The 27,553-nt window shown below is 37.0% G+C and overlaps 1 protein-coding gene across 6 annotated transcripts in view; it reads left to right on the forward strand.

Annotated features, from left to right (window-relative positions):
- The window catches only part of cep295 (centrosomal protein 295), a 124,863-nt gene that overhangs the window by 59,551 nt on the left and 37,759 nt on the right, over window positions 1–27,553 (forward strand). For 5 of the 6 annotated variants that reach the window (XM_039744138.1, XM_039744137.1, XM_039744140.1 and 2 more), the window contains exons 15-20: window positions 3,658–3,808; window positions 11,479–11,625; window positions 15,154–15,330; window positions 19,744–19,853; window positions 20,363–20,477; window positions 22,403–22,615. In XM_039744138.1, coding sequence (XP_039600072.1) covers window positions 3,658–3,808; window positions 11,479–11,625; window positions 15,154–15,330; window positions 19,744–19,853; window positions 20,363–20,477; window positions 22,403–22,615 — 913 coding nt within the window. The remainder of the gene's footprint in view (window positions 1–3,657; window positions 3,809–11,478; window positions 11,626–15,153; window positions 15,331–19,743; window positions 19,854–20,362; window positions 20,478–22,402; window positions 22,616–27,553) is intronic. The other variant, XM_039744139.1, reaches the window with a different exon arrangement.

Genomic DNA, 27,553 nt, shown 5'->3' on the forward strand with positions numbered 1-27,553 from the left:
TATATATATATATATATATATATATATACAGTCATGTGAAAACATTAGGACACCCTTTGAAAGCATGTGGTTTTTGTAACATTTTTAATAAATGGTTATTTCATCTCCGTTTCAACAATACAGAGATTAAAGTAATCCAACTAAACAAAGAAAACTGAAGAAAAGTCTTTTCAAGATCTTCTGTAAATGTCATTCTACAAAATGCCTATTCTAACTGAGGAAAAAGATAGGACACCCTCACATGTATTCCCTCTTAAATTGGCTCAGATCTCACACAGGTATATCACACCAGGTGCACATAATTAGTAGATCGTTACTCTGCATGTTGAATGAGGCTTGCCCTATTTAAACCTCAGACATTTAGTTTGGTGTGCTCCTGACTGTTGAAGTGAGAGTGAGCACCATGGTGAGAACAAAAGAGCTGTCAGAGGACTTCAGAAAGAAGATTGTAGCAGCCTATGAGTCTGGGAAGGGATTTAAAAGATCTCAAAAGATTTTGAAATCAGCCATTCCACTGTCCGGAAGATAGTCTACAAGTGGAGGGCTTTCAAAACAACTGCCAACATGCCCAGGACTGGTAAGCCCCAGCAAGTTCACCCCAAGAGCAGACCGCAAGATGCTAAAAGAGGTCTCCAAAAACCCTAAAGTGTCATCTCGAGAACTACAGCAGGCTCTGGCTACTGTTGATGTAGAAGTACATGCCTCTACAATCAGAAAGAGACTGTACAAGTTTAACTTGCATGGGAGGTGTGCAAGGAGGAAACCTTTGCTTTCCAAGAGAAACATCGAGGCCAGACTGACATTTGCCAGAGATAAAGTTGACAAAGACCAGGACTTCTGGAATAATGTTCTTTGGACAGATGAGTCCAAAATTGAATTATTTGGACACAACAGCAGAGGACATGTTTGGCGTAAACCAAACACAGCATTCCAAGAAAAGAACCTCATACCAACTGTGAAGCATGGAGGTGGAAGTGTCATGGTTTGGGGCTGCTTTGCTGCAGCAGGACCTGGTCAGCTCACCATCATAGAATCCACGATGAATTCTACTGTGTATCAGAAGGTGCTTGAAGAACATGTGAGACCATCAGTTAGAAAATTAAAGCTGAAGCGGAACTGGACCATGCAACATGACAATGACCCAAAACATACTAGTAAATCAACCAAAGATTGGCTGAAAAGAAGAAATGGAGAGTCCTGGAATGGCCAAGTCAAAGTCAGATTTGAATCCCATTGAGATGCTGTGGGGTGACTTGAAAAGGGCTGTATGCGTGCAAGAAACCCTCAAACATCTCACAGCTGAAAAAGTTCTGCATTGAGGAGTGGGGTAAAATTTCCTCAGACCGATGTCGAAGACTGGTAGATGGCTACAAGAACCGTCTCACTGCAGTTATTTCAGCCAAAGGAGGTAACACTCGCTATTAGGGGCAAGGGTGTCCTATCTTTTCCTCAGTTAGAATAGGCATTTTTGTAGAATGACATTTACAGAAGATCTTGAAAAGACTTTTCTTCAGTTTTCTTTGTTTAGTTGGATTACTTTAATCTCTCTGTATTGTTGAAGCGGAGATGAAATAACCATTTATTAAAAATGTTACAAAACCACATGCTTTCAAAGGGTGTCCTAATGTTTTCACATGACTGTATATATATATATATATATATATATATATATATATATATATATATATATATATATATATATATATATATATATATATGTGTGTGTGTGTATATATATATATATATATATATATGTGTATGTGTATATATATGTATATATATATATATATATATATACATATATATATATATATATATATATATATATATATATATATATATATATATATATATATATATATATATATATATATATATATATATATATATATATATATATATATATATATATATATATATATATATATATATATATATATATATATGTGTGTATATATATATATATATATATATATATATATATATATATATATACTGTGTGTGTGTGTATATATATATATATATATATACTGTGTGTATGTATAGAGAGAGAAAGATTTGACGTGCTATGCATTCAGAGATGCTGTTCTGCATAAGTCAGTTGTAATGAGTGGCTATCTGAATTACTGTTACCTTTCATTCACTATTACCTTTATCAGGTCAAACCAATGTGGCCATTCTCCTCAGACCTCTGCCATCAACAAGGCATTTACACCCAGAGAACTGACACTCACTGGATATTTTCCCTTTTTCAGACTATTCTTTGTAAATCCTAGTGGTGCTTACGCGTGGAAATTCCATTTTCTGAAATACTTAGACCAGCCCGTCTGGCACCAACAACCATGCCATGTTCAAAGTCACTTGAATCACCTTTCCCATTTTGATGCTCGGTTTGAAATTCAGCAGGTCATCTTGTCAATGCAGTAACTCATTTCATTTAGGAATGTAGACATTTGTGATTGGCTGGTTAGATATTTGCGTTTAAAAAGCAGTCGAACAGTTGTACCTAATCATGTAGCCGGTGAGAGAGAGAGTGTGTGTGTGTAATACAGTCTCTGCATCTTAGTTTAAATAAGCTGCTTTTATCACCATACATAAATCTTCTATATACAGTTTGTGTCGCAAACCAGATTATTTATAAGTCTTCAAATTAAGGTTCTGATATAAATTAATAGGCTGAAAATATCTTCATAATCTTGGTAAAGATCTTTTAATTATTTAGTGACAATTCTTTGCATCATTTCTAGATATATTTTTAGAAATCTCTAAATGGCATTTTGAATAATTTGTGTCACGAATGTAAAATGTATTTATCCAATTAATGATGCTCTTAATTGCCTGTTTACTTAAATCACTTTATTTCTATTTCTGTATTTTGTTCAATTCAAAACTATCTTTTCAAAGTCTGTAGTAATCCACCCCTAATCTGGCCATTCCCAGTCCATTGAAACAATTAAAGTTCTATTCAATTTATTTTTTGTACAATTAAGAATAATTAGTAGAATTCAATTAGCACTTTTTTTGTTACTTACATGGCAGTGTTTGAATAAATAAAACTTTAAAACACATAAGGCAGTATCTTTAGCCTTTTATAATGCACATAAATAGTGAGGTGTATTAAATGGTTGACTTTTTTTTTTTTTGATTTATGATAACTTCTAAAATTAAATTTCACCTACATATGTTTTTAGAGTTACCGCATTATCTTTTAATTATACTGTTTATAGTGCATGTCATTTCAACTAATTTTTTTGCTGTCATATGGCATTGCATCAGTGCAAAAATAGCACCAGAATCATTTTCCAGCTGCATCATGCAGCAGTCATTGTGCTAGTACACCTATCTGCATAGCAAAGCATAATGTGCTAAGTGTCACTTAAACATGTTACTCATGTTTATTTGTATTTGACACTTTCATGGTCAATGTGTCCTGTGCAGGTCCATTGGAATACTTCCAAAGCTTCATAGTGGAGAAATTCAGAGCGGAGGAACACAAATTTAGCAGGTTGTCTATGTGAGGTTTAGGCATTGGCTTGTGAACAAAGTTGCTAAAACACTAATGTGAGTTTCAAGGTGCCACTTTGACTTTTATTAATACTTATGTGTTTTTTCTTTCTCTCTGTCTCTCTACACCTCCCTTCACCACATTTTCAACAGGAACAGGAACCAAACATGAATAATAGTAAAATAAGCAAGTTAAATCCTTCTTCTTTTGGCAAAGGTGCTGATCTGCATGCGTCAAAATCATCCCTCCATGAGTCTTCTGGAAAAAACCAGGATAAGATGTCTCTTTTGCCCTATCTCACTGGTAAATTAGCAAATATAATCCTGAATATTTGGTTCTATTGTGTCTTTTGTGGTTTGATGGTGGCAATTCACAGATCAGTATTTATTTGAACCTTCCATATCAATACTGTACCTGACTCTTATGTCTGTTAAATTCGTCATGGTTTTTAGAAAATGAATCCCTAGCCTATTCTATATTTCTGAGTTGTTTAATTCAGACTTGCAAATTATCCAGTATAATGACCATGAAAATTTTGCATTTATAAGATGTTTTAGAATGACTTCTACTACATTAATTTTAACTTTTTTTTGCAATTTAACCACTTTCAGCAAGTTAACCAAAGCTTAAATTAATTTTAAAAGGAATAGGGTTCAGGTTACTTACAACCTTCAATATTGTAGAAAACTCAAGTCCAACAGAAATGGGTATGGCTTATTCTGTTGCAGCACATTCTCTGACATTGTTGTATTCTCTCTCTCTCTCTCTCAACCCCCAAAAACCATAGATGGCAATTGTATACATAAATTATACATTATATGACAGTTAGTACTGACATGTAGACAGGTGCAGCTTCTAGACTTTTTATAAAACATTACACAATGTGTCTTCTGTGTAATGTATGTTTACAGTCAGTAATATTAAACTTGGGGGTGCAGGCAGAGGTTTATGTACAACCATTGTATGTTTGTTGTTGTGCACTTTTGTCTGTATACTTTTTGTGCTTCCTGAAGTTTTAACATGCAATAAACCATAATAAGTAAACTCCGTTACTCAAGCAATACTGCAAAAGTACAAACTAAGCAGACATTTATAATAAAAACAAAAATGACAGGTAGGTTAAACACATAATTACAGAAGTTTTGATTTTGCTTGTATAGATATTTGACCACATAACTGTTTCTGACAAAGCATTGTACTGATTTTTATACACCACTTGATTATTTAGGTGTGTGGATCTCAGCTGAAATCCCATGGGTTTGCACAGCCTTCTTTAGTAAATATCTTAGAGTGAGATGTACCTTTGGTGTGTTGGAGAAGCAAGTTATAAAGCAGCTCTTTAGATTAAAAAACTATTAAAAACAACGTCCCATCCCATAGTTAATTTCAAGTAGTTTTAAATATTCAAATATTGAATTATTGTCCAGTCTGGCATAGGGCTGCACAATATTACTTTTGAATAGAGATGCTCTTCAAATCTCTACCTGCTCTCCACAATTCTTCATATATACATTTTGCTTCTGCAAACTATAAAGGAGACCTCATACAACTAACAAAATTTGAAATACTTGAGTGAATGACATAAACGAACAAAAATTGTTGCATGTAGGTGCATGGAAATTGTGACAAAAACATACATCAAACAATACATCCAAAATTGGGTGGATGGGTGTGTCCAAGAAGATAATGAAACACTCACTAAACTACTCGAATTATATTAACCATGCAAAATCTTGGAGATTAGCACTTCCAAATTAAAGTGTGGTGCTTGCTAACTACACTAAATGCACTGTCTTAAAAAAATACAAACTTAACAGTCCATGGTCCTCAAAGAAAGGTGGTGCATGCACTTATTGCTTAAAACAGCATCCCAGGGCAGTTTTCTGGGATTGCTGCAATGTTCTTCACAGCCTTCTGATGTCACAGTCATGTCTGATTTGTTTGATTTCTAACTTTATACAGTGGAGTAAATCAAGGAAAAATGTCTGAGTTCCAAGCATTATGAATGGCACTGTAGTTATTTACACAGTACTTCTACACATGATTAAACAATTGTGCTATAACTTGAGGCCCTTTGTCCTACAAAGTTGTCATTTGTGTGTGTGTGTGTGTATGTATGTATGTATGTATGTATGTACGTACGTATAGTGGTGTGAAAAACTATTTGCCCCCTTCCTGATTTCTTATTCTTTTGCATGTTTGTCACACAATGTTTCTGATCATCAAACACATTTAACCATTAGTCAAATATAACACAAGTAAACACAGAATGCAGTTTTTAAATGGTTTTTATTATTTAGGGAGAAGAAAAATCCAAACCTACATGGCCCTGTGTGAAAACGTAAGTGCCCCCTTGTTAAAAAATAACCTAACTGTGGTGTATCACACCAGAGTTCAATTTCCGTAGCGATCCCAAGGCCTGATTACTCCAACACCTGTTTCAATCAAGAAATCACTTAAATAGGAGCTGCCTGACACAGAAGTAGACCAAAAGCACCTCAAAAGCTAGACATCATGCCAAGATCCAAAGAAATTCAGGAACAAATGAGAACAGAAGTAATTGAGATCTATCAGTCTGGTAAAGGTTATAAAGCCATTTCTAAAGCTTTGGGACTCCAGCGAACCACAGTGAGAGCCATTATCCACAAATGGCAAAAACATGGAACAGTGGTGAACCTTCCCAGGAGTGGCCGGCCGACCAAAATTACCCCAAGAGCGCAGAGACGACTCATCCGAGAGGTCACAAAAGACCCCAGGACAACGTCTAAAGAACTGCAGGCCTCACTTGCCTCAATTAAGGTCAGTGTTCACGACTCCACCATAAGAAAGAGACTGGGCAAAAACGGCCTGCATGGCAGATTTCCAAGACGCAAACCACTGTTAAGCAAAAAGAACATTAGGGCTCGTCTCAATTTTGGCTAAGAAACATCTCAATGATTGCCAAGACTTTTGGGAAAATACCTTCTGGCGTAAAAGGAACACAGCATTTCAGAAAAAGAACATCATACCAACAGTAAAATATGGTGGTGGTAGTGTGTTGGTCTGGGGTGGTTTTGCTGCTTCAGGACCTGGAAGGCTTGCTGTGATAGATGGAACCATGAATTCTACTGTCTACCAAAAAATCCTGAAGGAGAATGTCCGGCCATCTGTTCGTCAACTCAAGCTGAAGCGATCTTGGGTGCTGCAACAGGACAATGACCCAAAACACACCAGCAAATCCACCTCTGAATGGCTGAAGAAAAACAAAATGAAGACTTTGGAGTGGCCTAGTCAAAGTCCTGACCTGAATCCAATTGAGATGCTATGGCATGACCTTAAAAAGGCGGTTCATGCTAGAAAACCCTCAAATAAAGCTGAATTACAACAATTCTGCAAGGATGAGTGGGCCAAAATTCCTCCAGAGCGCTGTAAAAGACTCATTGCAAGTTATCGCAAACGCTTGATTGCAGTTATTGCTGCTAAGGGTGGCCCAACCAGTTATTAGGTTCAGGGGGCAATTACTTTTTCACACAGGGCCATGTAAGTTTGGATTTTTTTTCTCCCTAAATAATAAAAACCATCATTTTAAAAACTGCATTTTGTGTTTACTTGTTATATTTGACTAATGGTTAAATGTGTTGATGATCAGAAACATTTTGTGTGACAAACATGCAAAAGAATAAGAAATCAGGAAGGAGGCAAATAGTTTTTCACACCACTGTGTGTATATAAAAATTTAATGCATACTCTCTCTCACCAGCCATTTTATTAGGTACGCTTTGCTAGTGCTGGATTGGACCCACTTTTCCCTTCAGAAATGCCATGGCATAGGTTCAACAAAGTGTTGGAAACATTCCTAGGGGATTTTGGTCCATGTTGACATGATAGCATCACACAGTTGCTGCAGACTTGTCTCCTTTACATCCATGATGTAACTATCCCATTCCACCACATCCCAAAGGTTCTCTAATGGATTGAGATTTGGTGAATCTGGAGGCAGTTTAAGTACAATGAACTCATGGTCATGCTCAAAAAAACAGTTTGAAATGATTGGAGCTTTGTGACCATGGGGTATTATCCTGCTGGAAGTAGCCATCAGAAGATGGGTACACTGCAGTCATAAAGGGATAGATGTGGTCAACAACAAAACTCATGTTGGCTGTGGCATTTTAAATGATGGTCAGTTGGTACTGAAGGGCTCAAAAGTGTGCGAAGAAAATATCCCCCACAACGTTACACCAACACCAGCCTGAACTATTAATACAAGGTAGGTTGGATTCATGCTTGCATGTTGTTGATACCAAATTTTGACCGTACCATCTGAATGTCGCAGCATAAACCGTGACTGCTCAAACCAGGTAACGTTTGGTGAGCCTATGTGAAATGTAGCTTCAGTTGTCTGTTCTTAGTTTACAGGAGTGGCACCCGGTGGGGTCTCCTCCTGCTGAAGTCAATCTACTTCAAGTTTCGATATGTTGTGCATTCAGCAATGTTCTTCTGCATACCTTGGTTGTAGTGAGTGGTTATTTGAGTTACTGTTGCCTTTCTATCAGCTTGAAAGAGTCTAGCAATTCTCCTCTGGCATCAACAAAATATTTTCGACATGACATCTGCTGCTCACTGGATATTTTCCCTTTTTCAGACTATTCTCTGAAAGAGATGGTGGTGATGGCTGTGCGTGAAAATCCCAGTAGATCAGCAATTTCTGAAATACTCATACCAGCTTTTTTGGCACTTGCATCCATGCCATGTTCAAACCAGTGGCGTAGCTGAGGTGGGCCAAGGGGAAGGGGGGTTGTGGGGGGGCTTGAGACATGTGTCCCCCGGGCGCAGCAACCAGAGGGTGCCAAATTGATGTTACTAAATTTTAGAGTGAAATGTTTTCCATTCTTAAATGCACTAAAAAGTAAATAAAAAAACATTTTTCATACTCAGTTCATTACTCCATCAGTATGAGGATATCTTTTTCCTATGTTTTTTGTTTCTTTCTGATTTCGAAGCACGTATTAGTTCTATATACCCAACAGACAGTAATTTATCCCCTCCACTACTCTAACATGCTTGACTCCCACCCAGAAACATTTTTGACATTATTAAACAGGTCACGCGACTGACATGAGGCATTAGGGTATCATTGTCTAAGTTGTTGCAAACGCCATTTCTGTGTGCCATGTCATCCATGGCACAGAAAAGATTGTCAGCGTTGGCTTTGCTGAGTGTGGAGTGGGAGGTTACCAACAGCATACATTTTGATTAACTAATCGATAAATTTGCAGCAGCAAAGGCTAGGAAAATTTCTCTTTGAAGTTACTTACATTTAAAGCATTATACATCAAACTATTTTTTGTTTACTTTATATTAACTTCATTTTCAGGTTATTATATTATATCCAATGTAATGCTTAAGTTTTTACAATGTTATGTAGTGCTTTAAAAAATTAAAATATTTAAAACTATTTAAAATAAAAAATATGAATTTTTTTCTTAAGATACTATTACAGTAATCCCTCCTCGATTATGGGGTTATGTTCCAGAACCCCCAGCGATAGATGAAAATCCACGAAGTAGAAACCATATGTTTGTATGGTTATTTTTATATATTTTAAGCCCTTATAAACTCTCCCACACTGTTAACATTATTAGAGCCCTCTAGACATGAAATAACACCCTTTAGTCAAAAGTTTAAACTGTGCTCCATGACAAGACAGAGGTGACAGTTCTTTCTCACAATTAAAAGAATGCAAGCATATCTTCCTCTTCAAAGAATGCGTGTCAGGAGCAGAGAATGTCAGAGAGAGAGAGAGGCAAATAATCAAAAAATCAATACGTGCTTTTGGGCTTTTAAGTATGTGGACGCACTGCGATAAAGCGGCATTTTTTAGAGGAGCGTCCGTATCCTCTAGGCAAACAGCCCCTCTGCTCACACCCCCTCCGTCAGGCACAGAGAATGTCAGAGAAAGTGAGAGAGACGGAGAAAAGCAAACAATCGAGCACCGTGCGGGAAGCATATCATTTATCATTGAGGAGTTTTATTTAATACGTAATACATGCTCTGATTGGGTGGCTTCTAAGCCATCCGCCAGTAGCGTCCCTTGTATGAAATCAACTGGGCAAACAAACTGAGGAAGCATGTACCGTAAATGAAAAGACCCATTGTCCGCAGAAATCCGCGAACCAGCGACAAATCCGTAATATATATTTAGATATGCTTACATTTAAAATCCGCGATGGAGTGAAGCCGCGAAAGTCGAAGCACGATATAGCGAGGGATCACTGTATTTTAAATACATTTTTTTTTTAATTTTCCCTTCCCCATTGCATTTTGGCAAACGGGAGGGGGCACAAAATCTTCAATTGTCCCCAGGCACTGAAAACCCTAGCTACTCCTCTGGTTCAAACTCACTTAAATTGTCCTTTCCCATTCTGATGCTTGGTTTGAACTTCAGCAGGTTGTTTTGATAATGTACGAGGTGTGGCAGAAAAGTAATGAGACTGATTTTTTATTTACCAAAGTTTTTATTTTTTTTCAAACATCAATGTTATCCCATTCAAAGTAGTTCCCTTGGGCAGCTACACACCGATGGAGACGACGTTCCCACTGTTGGTAGCAGCGCTAGAAGTCTTCAACTGGTATGGTCTTCAGCATGTCCGTTACACTCTTTTGGATGTTTTCTAAAGTCCCGAAATGACGTCCTTTGAGGACATTTTTCAGTTTAGGAAAAAGGAAAAAGTCACACGGACTGAGGTCAGGTGAATAAGGGGGCTGGGGAACCACAGGAATGCCTTTTGAGGTCAAAAATTCTGTTATGGAGAGGGCAGTTTTTCGGCACCATTTTGGCACAGACCTTTCGCATGTGCAAATGTTCAGTCAAAATTTGATGAACGGTAAATCTGTTCAAATTTAATTGTTCACTCAACATTCTTAATGTTAAACAATGGTCTGATCTCACAAGAGTGTTCACACATTCGATGTTTTCATTGGTTTTCGAAGTTGAAGTCCTCCCTGAACAGTGTTCATCTTCAACGTGTTTTCTGCCTTCCAAAAATGTGCCAGCGATAAACTTGAGCTCGGGTTAAAGAATGTTCCCCATAGGCCTGTTTTAACTTTTCAAACGTCACACTTGCCGTTCAATGGCACAACGTTGCTCCAAATTCTGCGTGACGCACAACCAAAAACACAACTTTGCTAATAGCAGTCACAAAAATCATGTAGTTAACGGAAGGAGTTGAAACTCGCACTGAGCTATGGGAGGGTACTGATACACGTGCTCTATCAAGGACAACAGCTCAGCGTTGCCAGATTGCTTGCAGTGTTGCCAGTCTCATTACTTTTCTGCCACACCTCGTATATAGTAAATGCCTAAATGCATTGAGTAGTTGCCATGTGATTGACTGATTAGGTATTTGTGTCAACAAGTGGTTGAATAGGTGTACCTAATAAAGTGGTGTGTGTGTGCATATATGTATGTGTGTATAATATAAACATTTAGATGGAATGGTGTAGAGGATCTACCTATTTTTATCAATAATCAAAGTATGCATGCCTATTCTACCCACTGTCTGCAGTCCTGTCTACCTTTGGGCCTGTAACCACAAAATGCATGAACAGTAGCCATTAGAGCTACTTTCTCTTTTATAGTAACAAGTTCTGTCAAAAGCTTATTTTGATGCCCTTAAAACAGGGTCTTCAAAAGATTAATCAGATTGCATAAAGACAGAATTACTTTGTTTTTCTAATTGTGTGCTTAATTATCATGGAATTTTCATGTGCTGCACAGAAGAGTTTATTAATGCAAAACTGAGTGGAATTTTATTGCATTCCATGACTATAGTTTTTGAATTATGTTTTTTTTAGGTAGCCTTCATGCAACATTTGCAATAGATATGGAGCCATAATTGTGATGATTAAACTTCAAGCTGGTTTTCCTCTATATATTCATGCCCCATTTTAATCACAATGTCATTGTTTTGTTGTTTTTTCCCCCTTCTTTATAGGAGGAATTGTGGATAAAGAATACCATAATCGACCTATTAAGCCCCCACTTGCCAAGCACAGGCTTGGAACATTAGCTTCAATTAGCCAGCATGAGCTCAGTGCCATACCAGAAGTAGAAACACCTGTAAGTGACAGCCTTCCTATAGGTATGTGTGTTTTTGTTTGTCAAATTTTATTAAATAATTGCAAATTTGTTAGTATATGTTAAACCCAAAAGGGGCAATGCTGTAACAGTTTGATATTTTATATGAAGTGTAAAATGCATACTTTTTAAATACTCCTAGTTTTCTTCTAAAATATTTCAACATACCGTAGGTGATAACTTTGTGTATCCCCATTGATGCTTTTACTTTTGTTGTTGTTTTTTTTTTTTTCTTTTTAACATTGACCCTTTTTAACATTCTGACCCTTAAATCAGAGCACACACAAAACTACTTTTAATAGAGCATAGCTATTGCAAGATGGTTGACTTAAACAGAATTAAAAATCTAGAGAATAGATTAGTTGATCTAGTTGTCCTAGATGTATTTATATTGAAAGTCTGAATTTTTTTCTTTTTTCATTTTAAGCAAATAGTTTAATGTCATGATGCAAGTGTTTTAAAATTAAACAGTAATCAATGATGTTATAACAAAAAAAATGTCCTTTGACTAGTTTTTCAAAATGTGTCATCAAAACCATAGATGCGCATACACAAGCTGGTTAAAGGTACTGTAGTTCAGGCATGTCAAACTCCCTACCATTGGTGGGCCGCTTCGACTGCCATACGTGTGTCAGCGTGCCGCACTGTAACAAATACTATTATACAAAGTTACTGTAGCTTTCTTTCCAATACTGAAAACTTTATAAAATGTAACACTTAAAGTTTAAAGAAAAGCAATTTATTTCCATACAATCTCCATACAACAGCGTACAATTAGAGTCTTAGGTTGTTAGCTAAGTCCTTATATTATATTCATTGCTTATATAGGAGTCTTACAGTGTGAGATTTATTTCTTTTGTCTTGACACTTGGCATCTCTTGTTAGTGACCAGTTTGTCAATATCAGGCTTGAAATCTTGTGCAGCTGAAACTTTTATGAGGGATGAAAGGTGCTCGACAGTAAGTCTTGAGCGATGTGGGGTTTTGGTAGCTTTCATTAACGAAAACAATTGCTCACAAAGGTAAGTGCTTCCAAACATAGACAGTACTCTCGATGCCAGCTTATGGATCTGCACATACGAGGGTGGCAGGTAAGCATACAAGCTTGGCACACCAACTTCGTTGTATTTTGCCATCAGAATAGAATCTGACTTCAGTTTAATCAGTTCCATTTGGATATTCTCAGGTGCATTCTCAACATTGTAAGAGTATGTTGACGTAAACAGTGCAAAGTTCTGTTCATGTGAACTGAAATCGCGAAAACTGTCACTGAATTCATTGCTCAGTAATACATGTTGGAAAACAAATCCTCCAAAAATCTAATTTTACTTTACGAAGTTTATTTCAAAGTTAATATTGTAAAATAAGCCAATATGCAAAAAGCCCCCTGACCTATACTAATTATACAAACTCAAAATCACAAAAATCTGTTAAACAACTCCCCAACTTCTCACGTCCACTTCAGATCTTCAGCTGTAGTCTGCACTAAGTGTTCGTTACAATACTAGCACAAAATTACATAAAACTATAGCAAAAAAAAGTGAAAATATGTGAGCTATTACTACTCGTTCTGGTCAGTTCTGCCCAGTGGTCAGTCTCAGCAGCCCAGCCAGTAGTGTAGCCCAATGTTCCGCAACCTTTTTTACACCAAGGACCGTTTTACTAGAAGCAAATTTTTCCAGGGACGGGTGGGTTGTTGGAGTTTGTGGGGTGATTATGGGCAGGTTCGTAGGGCAGTTTTATACACAATTTACATTACATTTCTATTATTAAGTTATAGTATAATAATAGAAATTATACAGCTTACCATAATGCAGAATCAGTGAGAGCCCTGAGCTTGTTTTCGGGCAGCCAGACGATCCCAGCTGGGGAGAATGGAAGACAATGACACGCAAAGTGTGTTGCTTATGTTCAGTCTACTCTGTAATCTCGTTTTGGTTGCTGTCACTGCAGAAAACATGCATCACAAAGATAGGATGTTGGAAATTGAAGCAGCTTCAGTAGCTTCTTTCGCTTTAGTTTAATCTTCTCCTATCTACAAGTTATGCTGACGAGAATTTTTCTCAGCATTTCCTTATGATAATACACTTTCAGGGTGCGAATGATGCCCAAATCCAATAGCTGAAGCACTGCTGTGAAATTGGGTGGGAGGAATTCAACGTGAACATTAAGTGCGGAAGTATGTTGTGGTCGGCACAGTTATCCTTTTCTTCTTCTTCATATTGTGAGGTTTCTGAACTATTTTGGGATCTGGGATCCACCCCACCCAATGGGAACGACACGCTGAAGTGCGTCCTGAAGCGCTATTGCCACGTGTGAGATTGTTTGTTTGTCCAGGTCCCAAGAGAGTTTAAAAACCTCATGTATTCTTGAATGAGTGCCGCATTAATTGGAATGTTTCTTGAACAAGCATCACTGCAGCCACATAAAAACGGCTTTTTCGGTGTCTTCAAATGCAGAAGTTCACATACGTTTGCAACCCGAGATATTTCTTCTTTTTTGCATATAGCAAGTATGCCGTTTCTATAGAAGGGTGAAAATTAGTTAAATTCCAATGGATGTTTTTCAAATGTTGACGAGCAATAAGGAAAAGGTATCACTTAAAACCACACAAAACAAAAACGGCAAAAAACAGTACGAGGAATGTTCGAACAAAAAACTTTTTTTTTTTCAATGTTTGGGGATTGTTGTGCAAATGTCCACAACTGAGCCGTGACCACAGAATTAACTGCTCTTTGGATGATTCATTCAAGCATTTCACGGTCACTTCGTTATAATGAAAGTATCTGCTGCTGAATGTACTTCGTAGTAACGAGATTTCAGTGGACTCCTGTCATATGGGGAAACTGTCAGGAACATAAAAATACTTTGTTGTAATACTCTTACCGCGGTCTCTCTGCTCTTTCTGCGCCGCTGCAAAGCCCTGCCCGCTTAGCATTCTGAAGTGTGTCCTCAGTGAAGGGGGCAGCCTTTTTGCTGTAGCTCTTCACTGAGTGAGTCTCCGTTGCTGGCAGTTCTCTCGCGGCCCGGTAGTGGACCACGGACCGCAGCCTAGCACTTCAGTTGCGACTTCGCGGCTGCAACTATACTAGCAGATGACGTTTCCGGTACCATAATTCCATGGGAAAACGTGCTTTTGTCAGAAGGCAGAAGTAAGAAAAGTCAATAAGTAACGCCGAAGATGCAGAATGATTCAATCACAAATGATAGTAATCATTTTGTACAAGTTTAGTGCTAACTAGGATCTGTCATGCGGGCCGCACAGATTTCTGTTGCGGGCCGCATGTTTGACATGCCTGCTGTAGTTGATTGTAGAATTACAGGGACATTGAAATCTGAACTTGGTGACATTTTTGCTGAAGTAAATAGGGATTGTTAAGATGTATTGGGCTAAATGGCCTGTTTTTTTTTCTAGTTTTCATTTGTTTAAATTTGAAGTTAAATAGCTACCATTTTCTAAAAAAATGTGAATTCCATTAACCAAACTTCATTTTGTTATTTTATGCATCTTTTTTTTTTTTTTCTTGTCATAGGAGATTCATCAGAATGTAATGCCTCTGCTTCTGGCAGTGAAGGGGTTGACAATTCAGTGTCTTCTCAAGTGGATACAGCCATGTTTTCTTCATCCCACAGAGAAACTAGCTGTACTTCTAGACGTTTGACCTGGAGGGAGAGGCTAGAGCTGGAGTCATCTTTGTCATCAGACTTGAGTGAGGACTTAGGAATTCATTAGACTGTTTGAGTTCAACTACTTTTGATGTTATAGCACTGTAAAGTCAAGAGTGACATATACTATATATTCAAACTTTGTGGACATCCCTCTTCATTACGCAATTCAGGTGTTTTAGCCACACTCAATTGTTAACGGGATGCATAAAATAATGCAAGTATCAATGCAATCTTCAGTGACAAACATTGGCAGTAGAATAACTCCTACTGAAGAGCTGAGTGAAGTTAAAAATGGCAGTGTCAAAGGATTACAGTTTTGCCATAAGCTAGTATATGAAATTTCTTCACTGTTAGGTCAAACCCTGTCAGCTGTAAGTGCTATTATTGTGAAGTCGAAGTGTCAAGGAGTAATAATGGCTCATCCACAATGTCATTGACCATGCAGACAGTGGAGTTGACAAGGGCTGAATTGTTTAGCATGTTAAAATCTTGTCTCCAGGTGGTTCGCTGTGTGATGGGTGCGGAAACGTGCTGTAATCAGCACAAGCTCCCAACCTCTGTCAGAACAGAATTCCAGACTGCCTCTGGAAGCAACATCAGCAGAACTGTGCATCAAGAACTTCATGAAGTGGGGTTCAGTGGCAGAGCAGCTTTGCACAATCCCAAAATCACTATGCACAATCCCAAGCACCAGCTGGAGTGGTGAAAATCATATCGCCATTTCAGCATAGAGCAGTGGAATTTTTTTTCTTTGGCGTGAGAAATCCTGTTTCATTCAGTATCTGGCAGTTTGATGGATGAATTCTGGGTTTGGCAGATGCCCAAGAATGCTGACTGTGTAGTGCCTAATATAAAGTTTGTTGGAGAAGTGATAATGGCCTGGGGCTGTTCTCCAGGGTTTGGGCTAAGGCTCTTTGCTTCCAGTTAAAGGGTACTGTTAATGCTACAGCATACACAGCCTTTTAAACAGTTGTGTGGTGCTTCCAGTTTTTTGGCAAAAAGTTTGAGTTAGATCATTTTCTGTTCTAGAATGAATATGCATAAAGACAGGTCCTTAAAGACATGGCTAGAGGAATTTGATGTGGAGAAGCTCAAGTAGCCTACCCAGAAAGCCTTGACCTCAACGCTATTGAACATCTTTGGGGTGAATTAGAACATCACCTGTGATCCAGGTCTTCTCATCCAACATCGGCACCTGACCTCACTTTTTAGCATTATTTGGCTTAAATTCCTATAGGCAAACTCCAAAGTCTTGTGGAGGCTGTTATAGCTGGAAAGACAGGGCCAGCTCTTTATTAGAGAGAAAAACTAATATTCTTCAAGTGAAAGCTATTTGTTTACAACTGTAGCATATTTTAATTTGTTGCTTGAAATTGTGTTCTGAAATGAAACTTTTAAAAATTTCAAAAAGACCATGTCTTTTCTTGCAGTTTACAATGGGGCTTTAGGGTAGCACTGGTCCATAAATAATAGTAAAAGCCTTAACTTACTGTACCAAATCTGTCCATTTATTCCAAGTCAGAAATGCTATTGAGTATTGATCCGTGTCTTAAGATTACACACACATTGCAAGACCGCATATCCACCTTTGATAAGTACTGCACTTATCCTTTAGTTCCTATTGCTTTAGAAAGGGATGTCCAATGAGTTGTGATGGTCAGGTGTCCAGAAAACTTTGGCATATAATGTATTTATCAATAGCTAAATGGCACATTGTCAATGCATCTTGTCAACATTCGTCTGTATTTAAAAAATAAGAGAGAAAAAAATATTTAAAAAAATTCTGCACCAGTAATGCTTTAAATGTCTGTTAGGTTATTCTCAAAATATTTGACAAGCGTGAAAATATTTGCATCTGTGATCTTTTCCTAACAAGAAGGAATACTGAAGGAAATTTTCAGAATTTCGAAATGGCAGCAGTATCCTTCATGACAAAGGGCAATCTGCAGAGAACCCCTACAGTATGCCTTTGTAGTTTAGTTTGGTACTTTTAATCAGGACAGCACACCTGAGACTTCAAGTTACATGAACCTGAGTGAACTGAAATTATGTAATTTTGTGAAATGTGCATGACCTGTTCAGTGCATTCTTGGTTTAATGTGAGGTCTGTTGTAGAAGCGGTAATATGTAACAAATTAGATTAAAAATTTGAAATATTGAATTTCCCAGCATGTATATGCATCATGTATTTTGATAGTCCAGTATAGTAGTAATTTAGAGGGCCCGTGGAGCCTGGCAATCCAGTAATTAACTCATTCAGCATAATATCTCCAATACAGAGTGGTCAAAATGATTGAAATAAAACTGTCTTGACTTAAGTCTTATCATTGCATTAGTGAACTGGCTTACTCCAATTCAGGGTTTGCAAGCTTATCCCAGCAGCGTGGCCGGAACTAATCTTTTTGCATGAATCAACATTCTCTGGCACATGGTCAAAAAAATAATTTCCAATTAATACATTTCTAGTGCGTTGACTGAAGTAAGCACTACCTTAACATTCATATTATGTGCATTATCCTAGTATGTAGTCACATTCACTCCTAAATGTATTTAGTAACCAAATTATTGTGGTGCTTACATACAATGTGTACATGAATTTTAATTGTTTTACTTAAATGACATTGACTGTTTACTCACAGGAATTGTGGTGTGTGTCGCGCATGTTCATTGAAGGAACATACAATGAAGGAAAGGGCTATTGGATTATTGACCAACGATGACTTGTGTGAATCTGTGCTATTAAAAAGAATACTAGAAGGAATATAGCCACTGCAACTAGATCTTTTTCTATGTAGGGATGTCACAATACCAGAATATTTGTATTCGGTACCAATGCCAGTGAAATTTCATGATATGCGATACCTATTCAATACCATGGCAAAAACAGAAATCCCTATTCCCATCTTAATTAAAAGTAACTATTATCCAAGTTCCTGCAATAGAATATAAAATGTATAAATACTAACTGCAAATTTAAAATAGTGGTGTATATAAGTCAAGTAGTTGTCCAGCAGTTATTTAAATAAACTAGTATTGCCATTCATAAATAAAGTTATAATACCAAACCTGAATTTAATGTGTGGTAGACATTGGAATTTTCCTAGCATAGAGGAGGAGTTCTAATTTTAAAATATCTTTATTTATTCTTGGACTTTTTTTTTTTAACCTATAACTGAAAACATTACTTAATACTAAAAAATTCGAACATTATCTTTATTGTTGTTGATTTTAAAAGCATGTTTAAATAGTTTAAATGAAAATATCCTAAACAATTTTGGTATTCACAAATTCAAGTACTGTATGTCTGAGTACATATAGTATGTTGGGTTTCTAACATTTTTCTTTAGTAAGATTTCTAACTGCATCATTAGCTGGTTTAAAAAAAAAAAAAAACGTAATATTCAGCGAATGAATTAAATTGATTCAAATTTGAAATGTCACAAACTCCTGCTTCTTTAGTTGTCCAAGCTATTTTTTTTCATTTGTCCCAATTTCAAGGCTTCCTGTGTGAATTCATACTAAAGTAGCTAAATAGCTACTTCATTTGAAACTTACTTTGATGTTTATTTGCTTCAGCTTTGGTAGCACAGCTTTGCACCTTCCACCCATATCCCACAAGCATATATACGTTGCATATATGCGTGAAAGGTATCCACCAATGACTCTTGACAGCACTTTCAAAATGTTTGGCTCATCAGATGGAGACCTGTAGACAAACAGAATTAATGCAATGTCTCTGTTCTTTTATCAAGACAGTGTAGGACATGGTATTTAAAAGCAATTTTAATATGGCCATCTACAAGTTAAACCGTTATAATAATTTAATAATTTATGACATCATGCCCTCATAGAATGCATGAATGCGTTTCTTAGCTAACTGTATAATTCCACTTTTTTGATATGTATGAACTCCCCCAAACCTGAAGCATTTCCAGAAATGACTTTTAGTGTTGTTTCCCCACCCTGAGGGGTTTGAAAGCAATGCTTACCACTGTGTGGCATTTTGATTTGTATCATGTATAATTGTGCCTACTAAAGTAATACATCCACCGACTTTTACTTGGTACTACCAAAACTATTTTAAACGTAAAAACAGGACATTTACTTTTTCAGAATTTTAGCATAGATTTGGTACCAAAGTTTTGATGACTTGTGATATCCGTAGTATCAGCTTGACTTTGCATTTTTATTCATATTATTGGTACTGAAATGGACCACTGTTCTGTAAATTATTTTATCAAAATCCCCTCTCCCCCCCCCCCAATTTCAGATATCTGGCCTTACTATTTCAAATTAATATGGCCTTTGTAGCACCATTCCCCTAGCAGTTAAAATGGATTTGTTTATAAACTTTTTTGCTTTTACTTGCCTGAGATAAAATGAATTTACAGTATCTTGAATCAAATATTAATCATCTTCAAGGCTTTGATGTTAAATGTTCGTTTTGCCCACAGCACTCCCATCATCGGTGTCCACTGATTTGCCCAGTTATTCAGCAGATGTTGGAAGAGGAGTGGTGAGATACCCTGGCAAACTAACTTCTCAGTCCACTGCTGACATCCAGGTTAGTTACACATTCTGTGTTCTTCTATAGTCTCCTCATACATCAAAGTGTGTAAACTTTATTACAGGTTTTGGTTGGCCACTCTGAGGTCTGCATTTAATATGCTGATCAATGATGAAAATTAGCCAAATATGACCACTGTGAAAAATTTTCCAGTGTGTGATTTGTCAGAGAAGCTTAATGTTTGTCCATCTTTGTGTGTGTGTGTGTGTGTGTGTGTGTGTGTGTGTGTGTGTGTGCGTGCGCGTGTGCGTGTGTCTGTGCATGTTTATTTGAGAGAAAGGAACACTGTGGATTGTTGTGTTCATTCAGAGCTATGATGTAAACAAAGAACTTTCTGAAGTATGTACCACTATACATATTTCATGATGGTGTCTACACTTGACCTGAGCTCCATCTTTGAGCATGATTACCTTGTATTTAAGGATACAGTGCATTTTTAGATTCAGCTTTGATTAATTTTTTTTTTTTTTTTCCCTCATCTCTTTTGGCTGTCGAATGGTTATCAGCAGACAGGTGAAATAGTTTTGCCACCAGTCTCAAGTGTACATGATGGGGACTGCTGTTCAACAACATTATCTACTGGAAGTTGTTCTCCTTTGAGTGAAGAATTGGGTGCTACTGGTTTGTATTCTAATTACATTTTCATTTATCTTTAAACTGAGTATTAAGCCAGCTTTCACAGGTTCGGTTTTATCTACTCCAGTAAAAAAAAGCAGCATGTTCCATTTGTCTGATGTTTTTTGTTGTGAAACAGTATGTATAGTTATTGTCTGTCCTGATGTTTCATTACTTTCTTTTACTTAACACAACTTTTTGTTGGTCTATTCATTCTTGAATCTCACAATTTCCTTTGTTTACCTTTGTAGTCCCAATTAATGAGTTGCAAGGAAATAATTGAACACATTGCAAATCATTTCAATAAAATGTTTTTCACAAAATACAGCTAGCCTTACATTTTCACTCTAGGAAAAATAGCCGACGAAGGTAAAATTCTTATGCATTTTAAGTTAGTCATTAATTTGCAAAAATGTTGTTTGTTTTAGTTGTACCTCACCCTATTAAATAACATTCAGAACCTGTTTTTAAATACAGTTAATTTGATTTAAGTTTTTATGTTTGGTTAAACAGACCATTTAGTTGGCCTGAATTCATCATGCCTTTTCTGACATTTTTAATATTGTGTAAAATTCAACTGTAGTTTTTTTCAAAATAGTGTTTAGTAAGTTAAACATTTTGAGTCCTTATGGATGGCAGTTGTTGTAATGTAAATATGCATAAACCATCAAAGACCTTTTAAGATTCAATATTTAGCATTTGTTTTATATAACATACTTCTATTCTACAGAAAAATTTGTCTTCACATAGCTAAATGGTTTGAAGCAAGTTAGGTATAGCAAGGTTTAATAAGTACTTTATGGTGGATCTTTTTTGCTTTATTTGTTGGGTAGTAGTGTGACTTTTGACGTAAAACATGTACATTGAAAATAAATTTCAAAAAAAGACATGCTTTGCAAAATGCTGATCTCAATTATTTTGTGTAGGTTGTGACTTTTATTTGGGGCAACTTCCAGCAATTGTAAAACTTCAGTTAGTTGTAACACTACCACATGATCAGTGGGAGAATGTGCTCCTGCTTTTACACATCCATTTTAGAGCTTTATTGTTGTGTGCAAACGTGAATCTCTCATTCCATCTTCTAAGACCAATTTTGTTCTTTTTCTTAGCTGTTTGAAATGGCAAGATGCTGTAATAAGAGAGGTTGTGAGTTAACTAGGTTGCCAGGTGTAAAAATTCAATTCTATATATAGGTAGCATTGTGAGCATTCATCTGTAAATGTAAATTGTAACCAGTTTAGTGCTGAGCATTTACTAGAAGTAATCTCTTGTTAATAGGGTTTTGGTCATTAACCATACCTGCTCATCTATGCCCCACCCTAGGCATAAAAATGCACTGCCATTAACCTATCCTTTTCACAAATTGATCTTTTGAGTTTCCTGTACACTAGTTGCCTTTACTACCCAGAAGCATGAATCACAAGTGCTGTTTGTTCCCTTGTTTGCTGTATTTGTATCGTTAAGGATATTTTCTTATGTGGGCGCACTTAGAGACTGTGAGTTTTTAATGCTCTTTTTTTCTTTTGTTGGACACTGCTGTAATATGCCTGTTACCTTAATGGAAGAAATGTGTTTGGAAAAGGTGTGGATTTTTACTTATGGTTTTTTTTTTTTTTTTTTTTTTTTTGTTATATATTAACTATCCTGTTCTAACTTTAATTAGGTGTGCCCAAGAAGCTACCAGAACATTTTAATACAGTTAAATCAACCTCATTATAATTCCAAAAGAGTCGCATACTTTATTTCTGCTGTAGCTTATGTCAGTGTTGTAACTTTTTTCACTCAGTTGCCTATCTCCAGTGTACCATTTGTCCTTGTACTCTGCTGTTCTTTACAATTTTTTTTTTTTTTTTTTTAAGAATAATCATGTCTCAGTATGTACAATAGAATGTTTAGGGGTCTCACAATATTGTGTTTAATGTTTTGCACAGGTTCTTCTCTGCATTCAGTGCTGGCTGATGATGCCAAGAGTTATTTAACAACTCCCTTTTACCCAGCTTCTGCTGGGCATTATGAATCCTTGAAACAGTTCAGCCCTTTGTCTACTGATGTGCCAGCAAGGTTTGATAGTTGCCAAGTTCAGAACCTGATTAACAAATACACAAAAGTGTTGAGCAGGACATTGGAAGATGGAAGCTTTCATGGTATGTAATGCTTTGAAAGGTAGAAATGAGATCCTTATTATCAAGGTGTTTCATGAATTGCTTGTAGTTGTTGCCTCTGTATTTTGGCACACACAGGAAAAAAATGCAGTTTGTACAACTTGGAGTGTTACTTAATAGAGTGCAATGATTCCCTTATTTATGTATGCATACACAGGCATACCCTAAAATTATTATGAAGAAAGTGTAAGTGAAGCATTTTTTTCCATTATCTTATTTTTTTATATGATCAAAGTGTGTAGAAACTTTCACATAGTAATCCATGCAAGTACTAATCTAAAGTTAGGCTAATAATTAAAAAGTTAAAACCAACTGCAGCTGGAAAAGGTCCAAAGTTTTTGTCTCTACAAACAATGAGCAAGATGTTCAGAGGTTAAAAAAAAATTCCAAAAGATACATTTTGGGGAAATACAGAAAAGATTAGCTCTTGCTGGCTTTTGCCAGACTCCATTATTTGGGTACTAGCCAAAGCCCGCCGTAGCATACGGCGGTGTAAGAATAGGAACGGAAAACGGTGAGAAAGGAATTCAGAAATCAAGAAGAAATAAATACTTCTTGAAAGACGCAGGTGTGAATAGGTGTTTTGGTGGTAATGACAGATAATGAGTCGAACGATCTAGCCCTAGAAAAAGCCATGTACAACTAACTGACCGTTGCTGAAGACTGGTTGTTAGAATTATCGTGAAGAGTAAACAGCATGTGGGTATGAGGAAGGCTGCGCTTCTGAAATTCGATTATGTAAATATAATCAATAACAACCTGAAAAAGATGTTGTTGTAGAATGTCTCTAAGTAATTCCTGCAGCTTAATCCAAAAGACTTGTACTACGATATCAGGTCTGTGCTCCGGTCTTTGGGTATCCGACAGTGCATGTAGAATCTCTGGCCAAGCAGGATTACAGGTGAAAGTGATAAATAAATGAGGCTGTCCAAATTTACGTACTGTGGCCATGGCATCCTGCTAGTTTTGTTGCATGTATGTTGGACTTCCTGGAAATGTGGACGGTAATATGATCTTGCCTACCCGTACGTTATTTTCAGCATTTGCTAGCAGTGCGTCTGACAGTCCTTTGTATTGTTCCATGCGCAAATCTTGTTGATGTAATCTGAGAGAGTTGAGAATCGTGCCCTTTTAACATATGCCTATATCATGTACTGTTGGAATAGTTCGCCGCTGGAGTGCAAAATACTAAATATATTTCTCATTGCTAATCTGTACGCATAAAATTGGCATTGAGTAAGCCTTCTTTGCTTGGCGGTTCTTTTATCAGGAACATGTTGTAAATCTTTGTGCCAGCCGGGAATAAAAGTGGGTAAACCATAGGATCGCAATTCATATTGAGCGTGGAAATCTGTTTACAGGAGTTGCCTATGGGACAGATGCAAATGTCCCTCCGACGAAAATCGCAGCAACATTGGTGTGACATGTCGGGGCATTATATTGTCGTAAATCCTGCCTAGGATTTTCCTTGAAAAGCATTCGTACAGATGCTGTTGGATTGGACTGAGCGATTTTCATGCTTGTGTTTGCATGATTTAGCGAAGGGTTTGATGGTTCTGAGCATGGAATCTAGCTGGAGAAGTAAATTTTCGCTGCATGTAGAGTTTGCTTTATTTTGTAAGTGTACTGCAGATGCTTGATGAGAAATGCCATGCCGGCCACGTGTGGGCGGGACCGGTTTATGGGCGCGGGAGAAGAGTTAGAGTTAGAGTTGGTGGGCGGGGCTCTGTCGTGCGTATCCCATGGTCTTAGAGTTGGCAGGCGTGGCTTTCTGTCTTGCATGCCCTTAGTGAATTATATATATAGATAGAAAAGCAGCCGTAAGTGAAAAGAACAATGAAAAGTCAACGTGGCTCAGAGGTGCATGTGGACTGTAGCACAGACGAAAGCGATTAAGGCTGTGTTTAGTGAGTAGTTGCGTACAGGTACATGAGCTGGCAGTGCACATGCCTCGATAGTGACAGTGGACGCGTTAGGACGGTTAGAGTTGGCATGCGGGGCTCTGTCGAGCGTATCTCATGGTCTTAGAGTTGGCGGGCATGGCTCTCTGTCTTGCGTGCATCTTGCTTGCCCTTAGTGAATTTTATATAGATATAGATAGAGAGATGTTGAGATAGACAAGACTTGAATTTGATTCTGAAAAAAATATCAAGAAATCATCTTAGGTTAACTGTTACTTGTCACTTGTCACTAGTATTCAAACACACTAAGTTTCACTTAAACCAGTTAATGTGTGGAGCATTCTCTCTATTGTATAATGGGTTCAGCTTTTGATTACAGCCAGAGCCAGTCTTATTACATCAACAAAAATAAAACAAAATGATTTGAGCATATATAATGGAAGGATCAGATCATGCAGATTAGAGCAGATCCATAGCATAAATGGAATGTATATATTCAAAATGTTTTTTCAAAATCTCCTTACACCGATAAAGGTAGGTGATGTAAACTTTAAAAAAAAAAACTGCCTTTGTCACTCTTTCCCCACTGTTCTTTTTGTTGACTGTTTTTAGCTCAATCCGTACTCACTTACGTGAAAGGATATTTAAATTTGAAGTAGCTTTAGCCTTGGTTCCTTATTTAGGTTGTTCAACACATTATTACCATTGCTTTTAAAAATCCTTGGTTAAATACCTACTTTTAGGTAGACAGTGGTTTTCTTTTTTAACCTCTTTCCATTTTTCAGTTGCAGATGTTCCTGGTTAGCTTGCAAGTAAGAATAGCACTGTCTAAAAAGAGTATTGGCCTAAACTCATGGCATCATATTACAGAGGTGGCACTCCAATCTTCTGCGGTTAGTTCCTCACTTCAAATGTTACTTGAAACTCAAGTTCATTTCATTGTTGCGGCCCCCCACCCGCCTAGCCAGCTAGTTAGTTGCAGGTTGTTTTGCCCAACGTTGAGGAACCTGACGCCATTTCAACCCCTCACTTAAGTCACCGACTGTGGTATTTTGTTTAACTACTACTCTTACCCCCGTTCCTGTCTGAAATGTCATTTTATTGTAATCTGAACACTTCTTGTTCTTAGTTATTTAAAAGTTTTAGACATACTGTATATCATGTCAAGCATAGTTTTAAAGAAAAAAAAACTTGTCTGGTCAAGTCTACTGTGTCAGTAACATCCTCAATTAAAAAGTAATATTTGTGGGTGGTGGTGCCAATAAAGTTCCTTTGGTTAGAATATGCTGGTGACTTGCATACTTCACATAGTGTTCTTAAAAAATAAATAAATAATTAAAAAAAAAATGCAGCACAGGCAATTGCACTTAATCCACCGTTGCATACTCATCATCAGTTAAAATATTTTCTAAACACGGCAAAGGAAATTTTGGCTATAGACAACACTTTTTTTTTCTATGGATGTATTAAAAAAGTGTTAATTTGCTGAATAATTTCCTTAATTCTGGGGATAAAAGATTTAGTGTTTGTGATAATTTAACAAAGAGTAAGATTTGCTTGTAGATAAGTTTCTATATGTTTAACAGAATTAAAACTTTCAAAGAATCTTTTAATCCAATAAAATCAGTGTTACATTGTAAGAATGATTTATTAACACTAGAATTACCAGAGCCTACGAAAAAACTCGTAAATCCGTCCCACCTTAAATCGCTTCTTAAATCCCTTCACACCTCTCCGCCAGCGTCCTTTGTCCTCTAAATGTGCTGATAAAGAGAAGGTAGAAGCAGCCGGCTATTCCATCCCCCCACCAATTTAGAACGTGCACGAACTTCTCTCAGCTTCATGCCTTGATTATCTGGGAGTGAAGTGAAGTTTTAGAGTGGAAATAATAGATAGTTATTTGGAACACACGCATTTCATGTCTGTTCCGTTTCTACAGTAATCTGTGTAAACACATTGATAAAACAGAAATGTTTTTGATATTCTAGTAGTAGATGACAAAATGTAGGCATAAACTATATAATGTATGAAGCCTGAAGTACAGATATCAAAAGAAACAGTTTCACAAAAGGTACAACTATAACACAACAGTTGCGCTTTTATTCAAAAATATAACTGCAGAAACCAAAAGCCGCCTTAACATGCGACATTGACACCCGTTTGTTATGATTGTCTCCAAGGTGCAATAGATTCAACTGCCGACTGGGAACCAAAGGGTCGCGAGTTCGAACCTGCACTACTCCCTTTTGAGAAGTAAACTCGTCTTAGTCTTACTATTTTAGAATAAAAGCATACATTTGATTTCAGTCTGTAACAGCCGGTGTAATTTATGATCCTTATAAAGGTTAGCTTTTTTTATATATATATATATATATATATATACAACCCCATCTGACACGGCTGTTTTCACATAGACGCGCTATAGCTCTGCAGTGTACTTGTGATTGCATTCTCGTACCAATGTTTGCGAAATGAAGTGTCTGCGTGCACTTTTCGTGGCATTACACGTGTGTTTTTTGAGCATGCTCAAACACAGGAACATATGTTGGTGTAAAAGTATAACAAAACAAGTGCACTTTTATTCAAGACTACCTGTATAACCGAAGAAAAAAGAAAGCAAGTTACAGTAGGCGATTGATACGACAGCTTGCATGGTGCAATGCTAAGAAGTGCTGATTTTCATTCCGTGCTAAATAAAATCATCACATTCAAATATTAACAGTTCCCGCACACCCAAGGACCGTCCTTCCTATATTTAAGACACGTGTACTTCTTGCAGTGTACACACCTCTTTGTGCTATGGTTCCTATTACACTGAATGAGTACCTGACACTGTACTTTCTTCCCTGGGGGAAGGTCCCACATCAGAGAATTTCCAGTTCCTGCATAAATTCACACCCGATCTGACGCTGTTCGTTTTCAAATGATATTGCATTAGTGCGATGATGTTTTCACATATATTGTCTCTTTCTTTCAGGTGTGTAATAGAAACCACAGCACAGAGAGAAGTGTGTACATT

This window comes from Polypterus senegalus, chromosome 2 (genome assembly GCF_016835505.1).
Source record: "Polypterus senegalus isolate Bchr_013 chromosome 2, ASM1683550v1, whole genome shotgun sequence".
Classification (NCBI taxonomy): Eukaryota; Metazoa; Chordata; class Cladistia; order Polypteriformes; family Polypteridae; genus Polypterus; species Polypterus senegalus.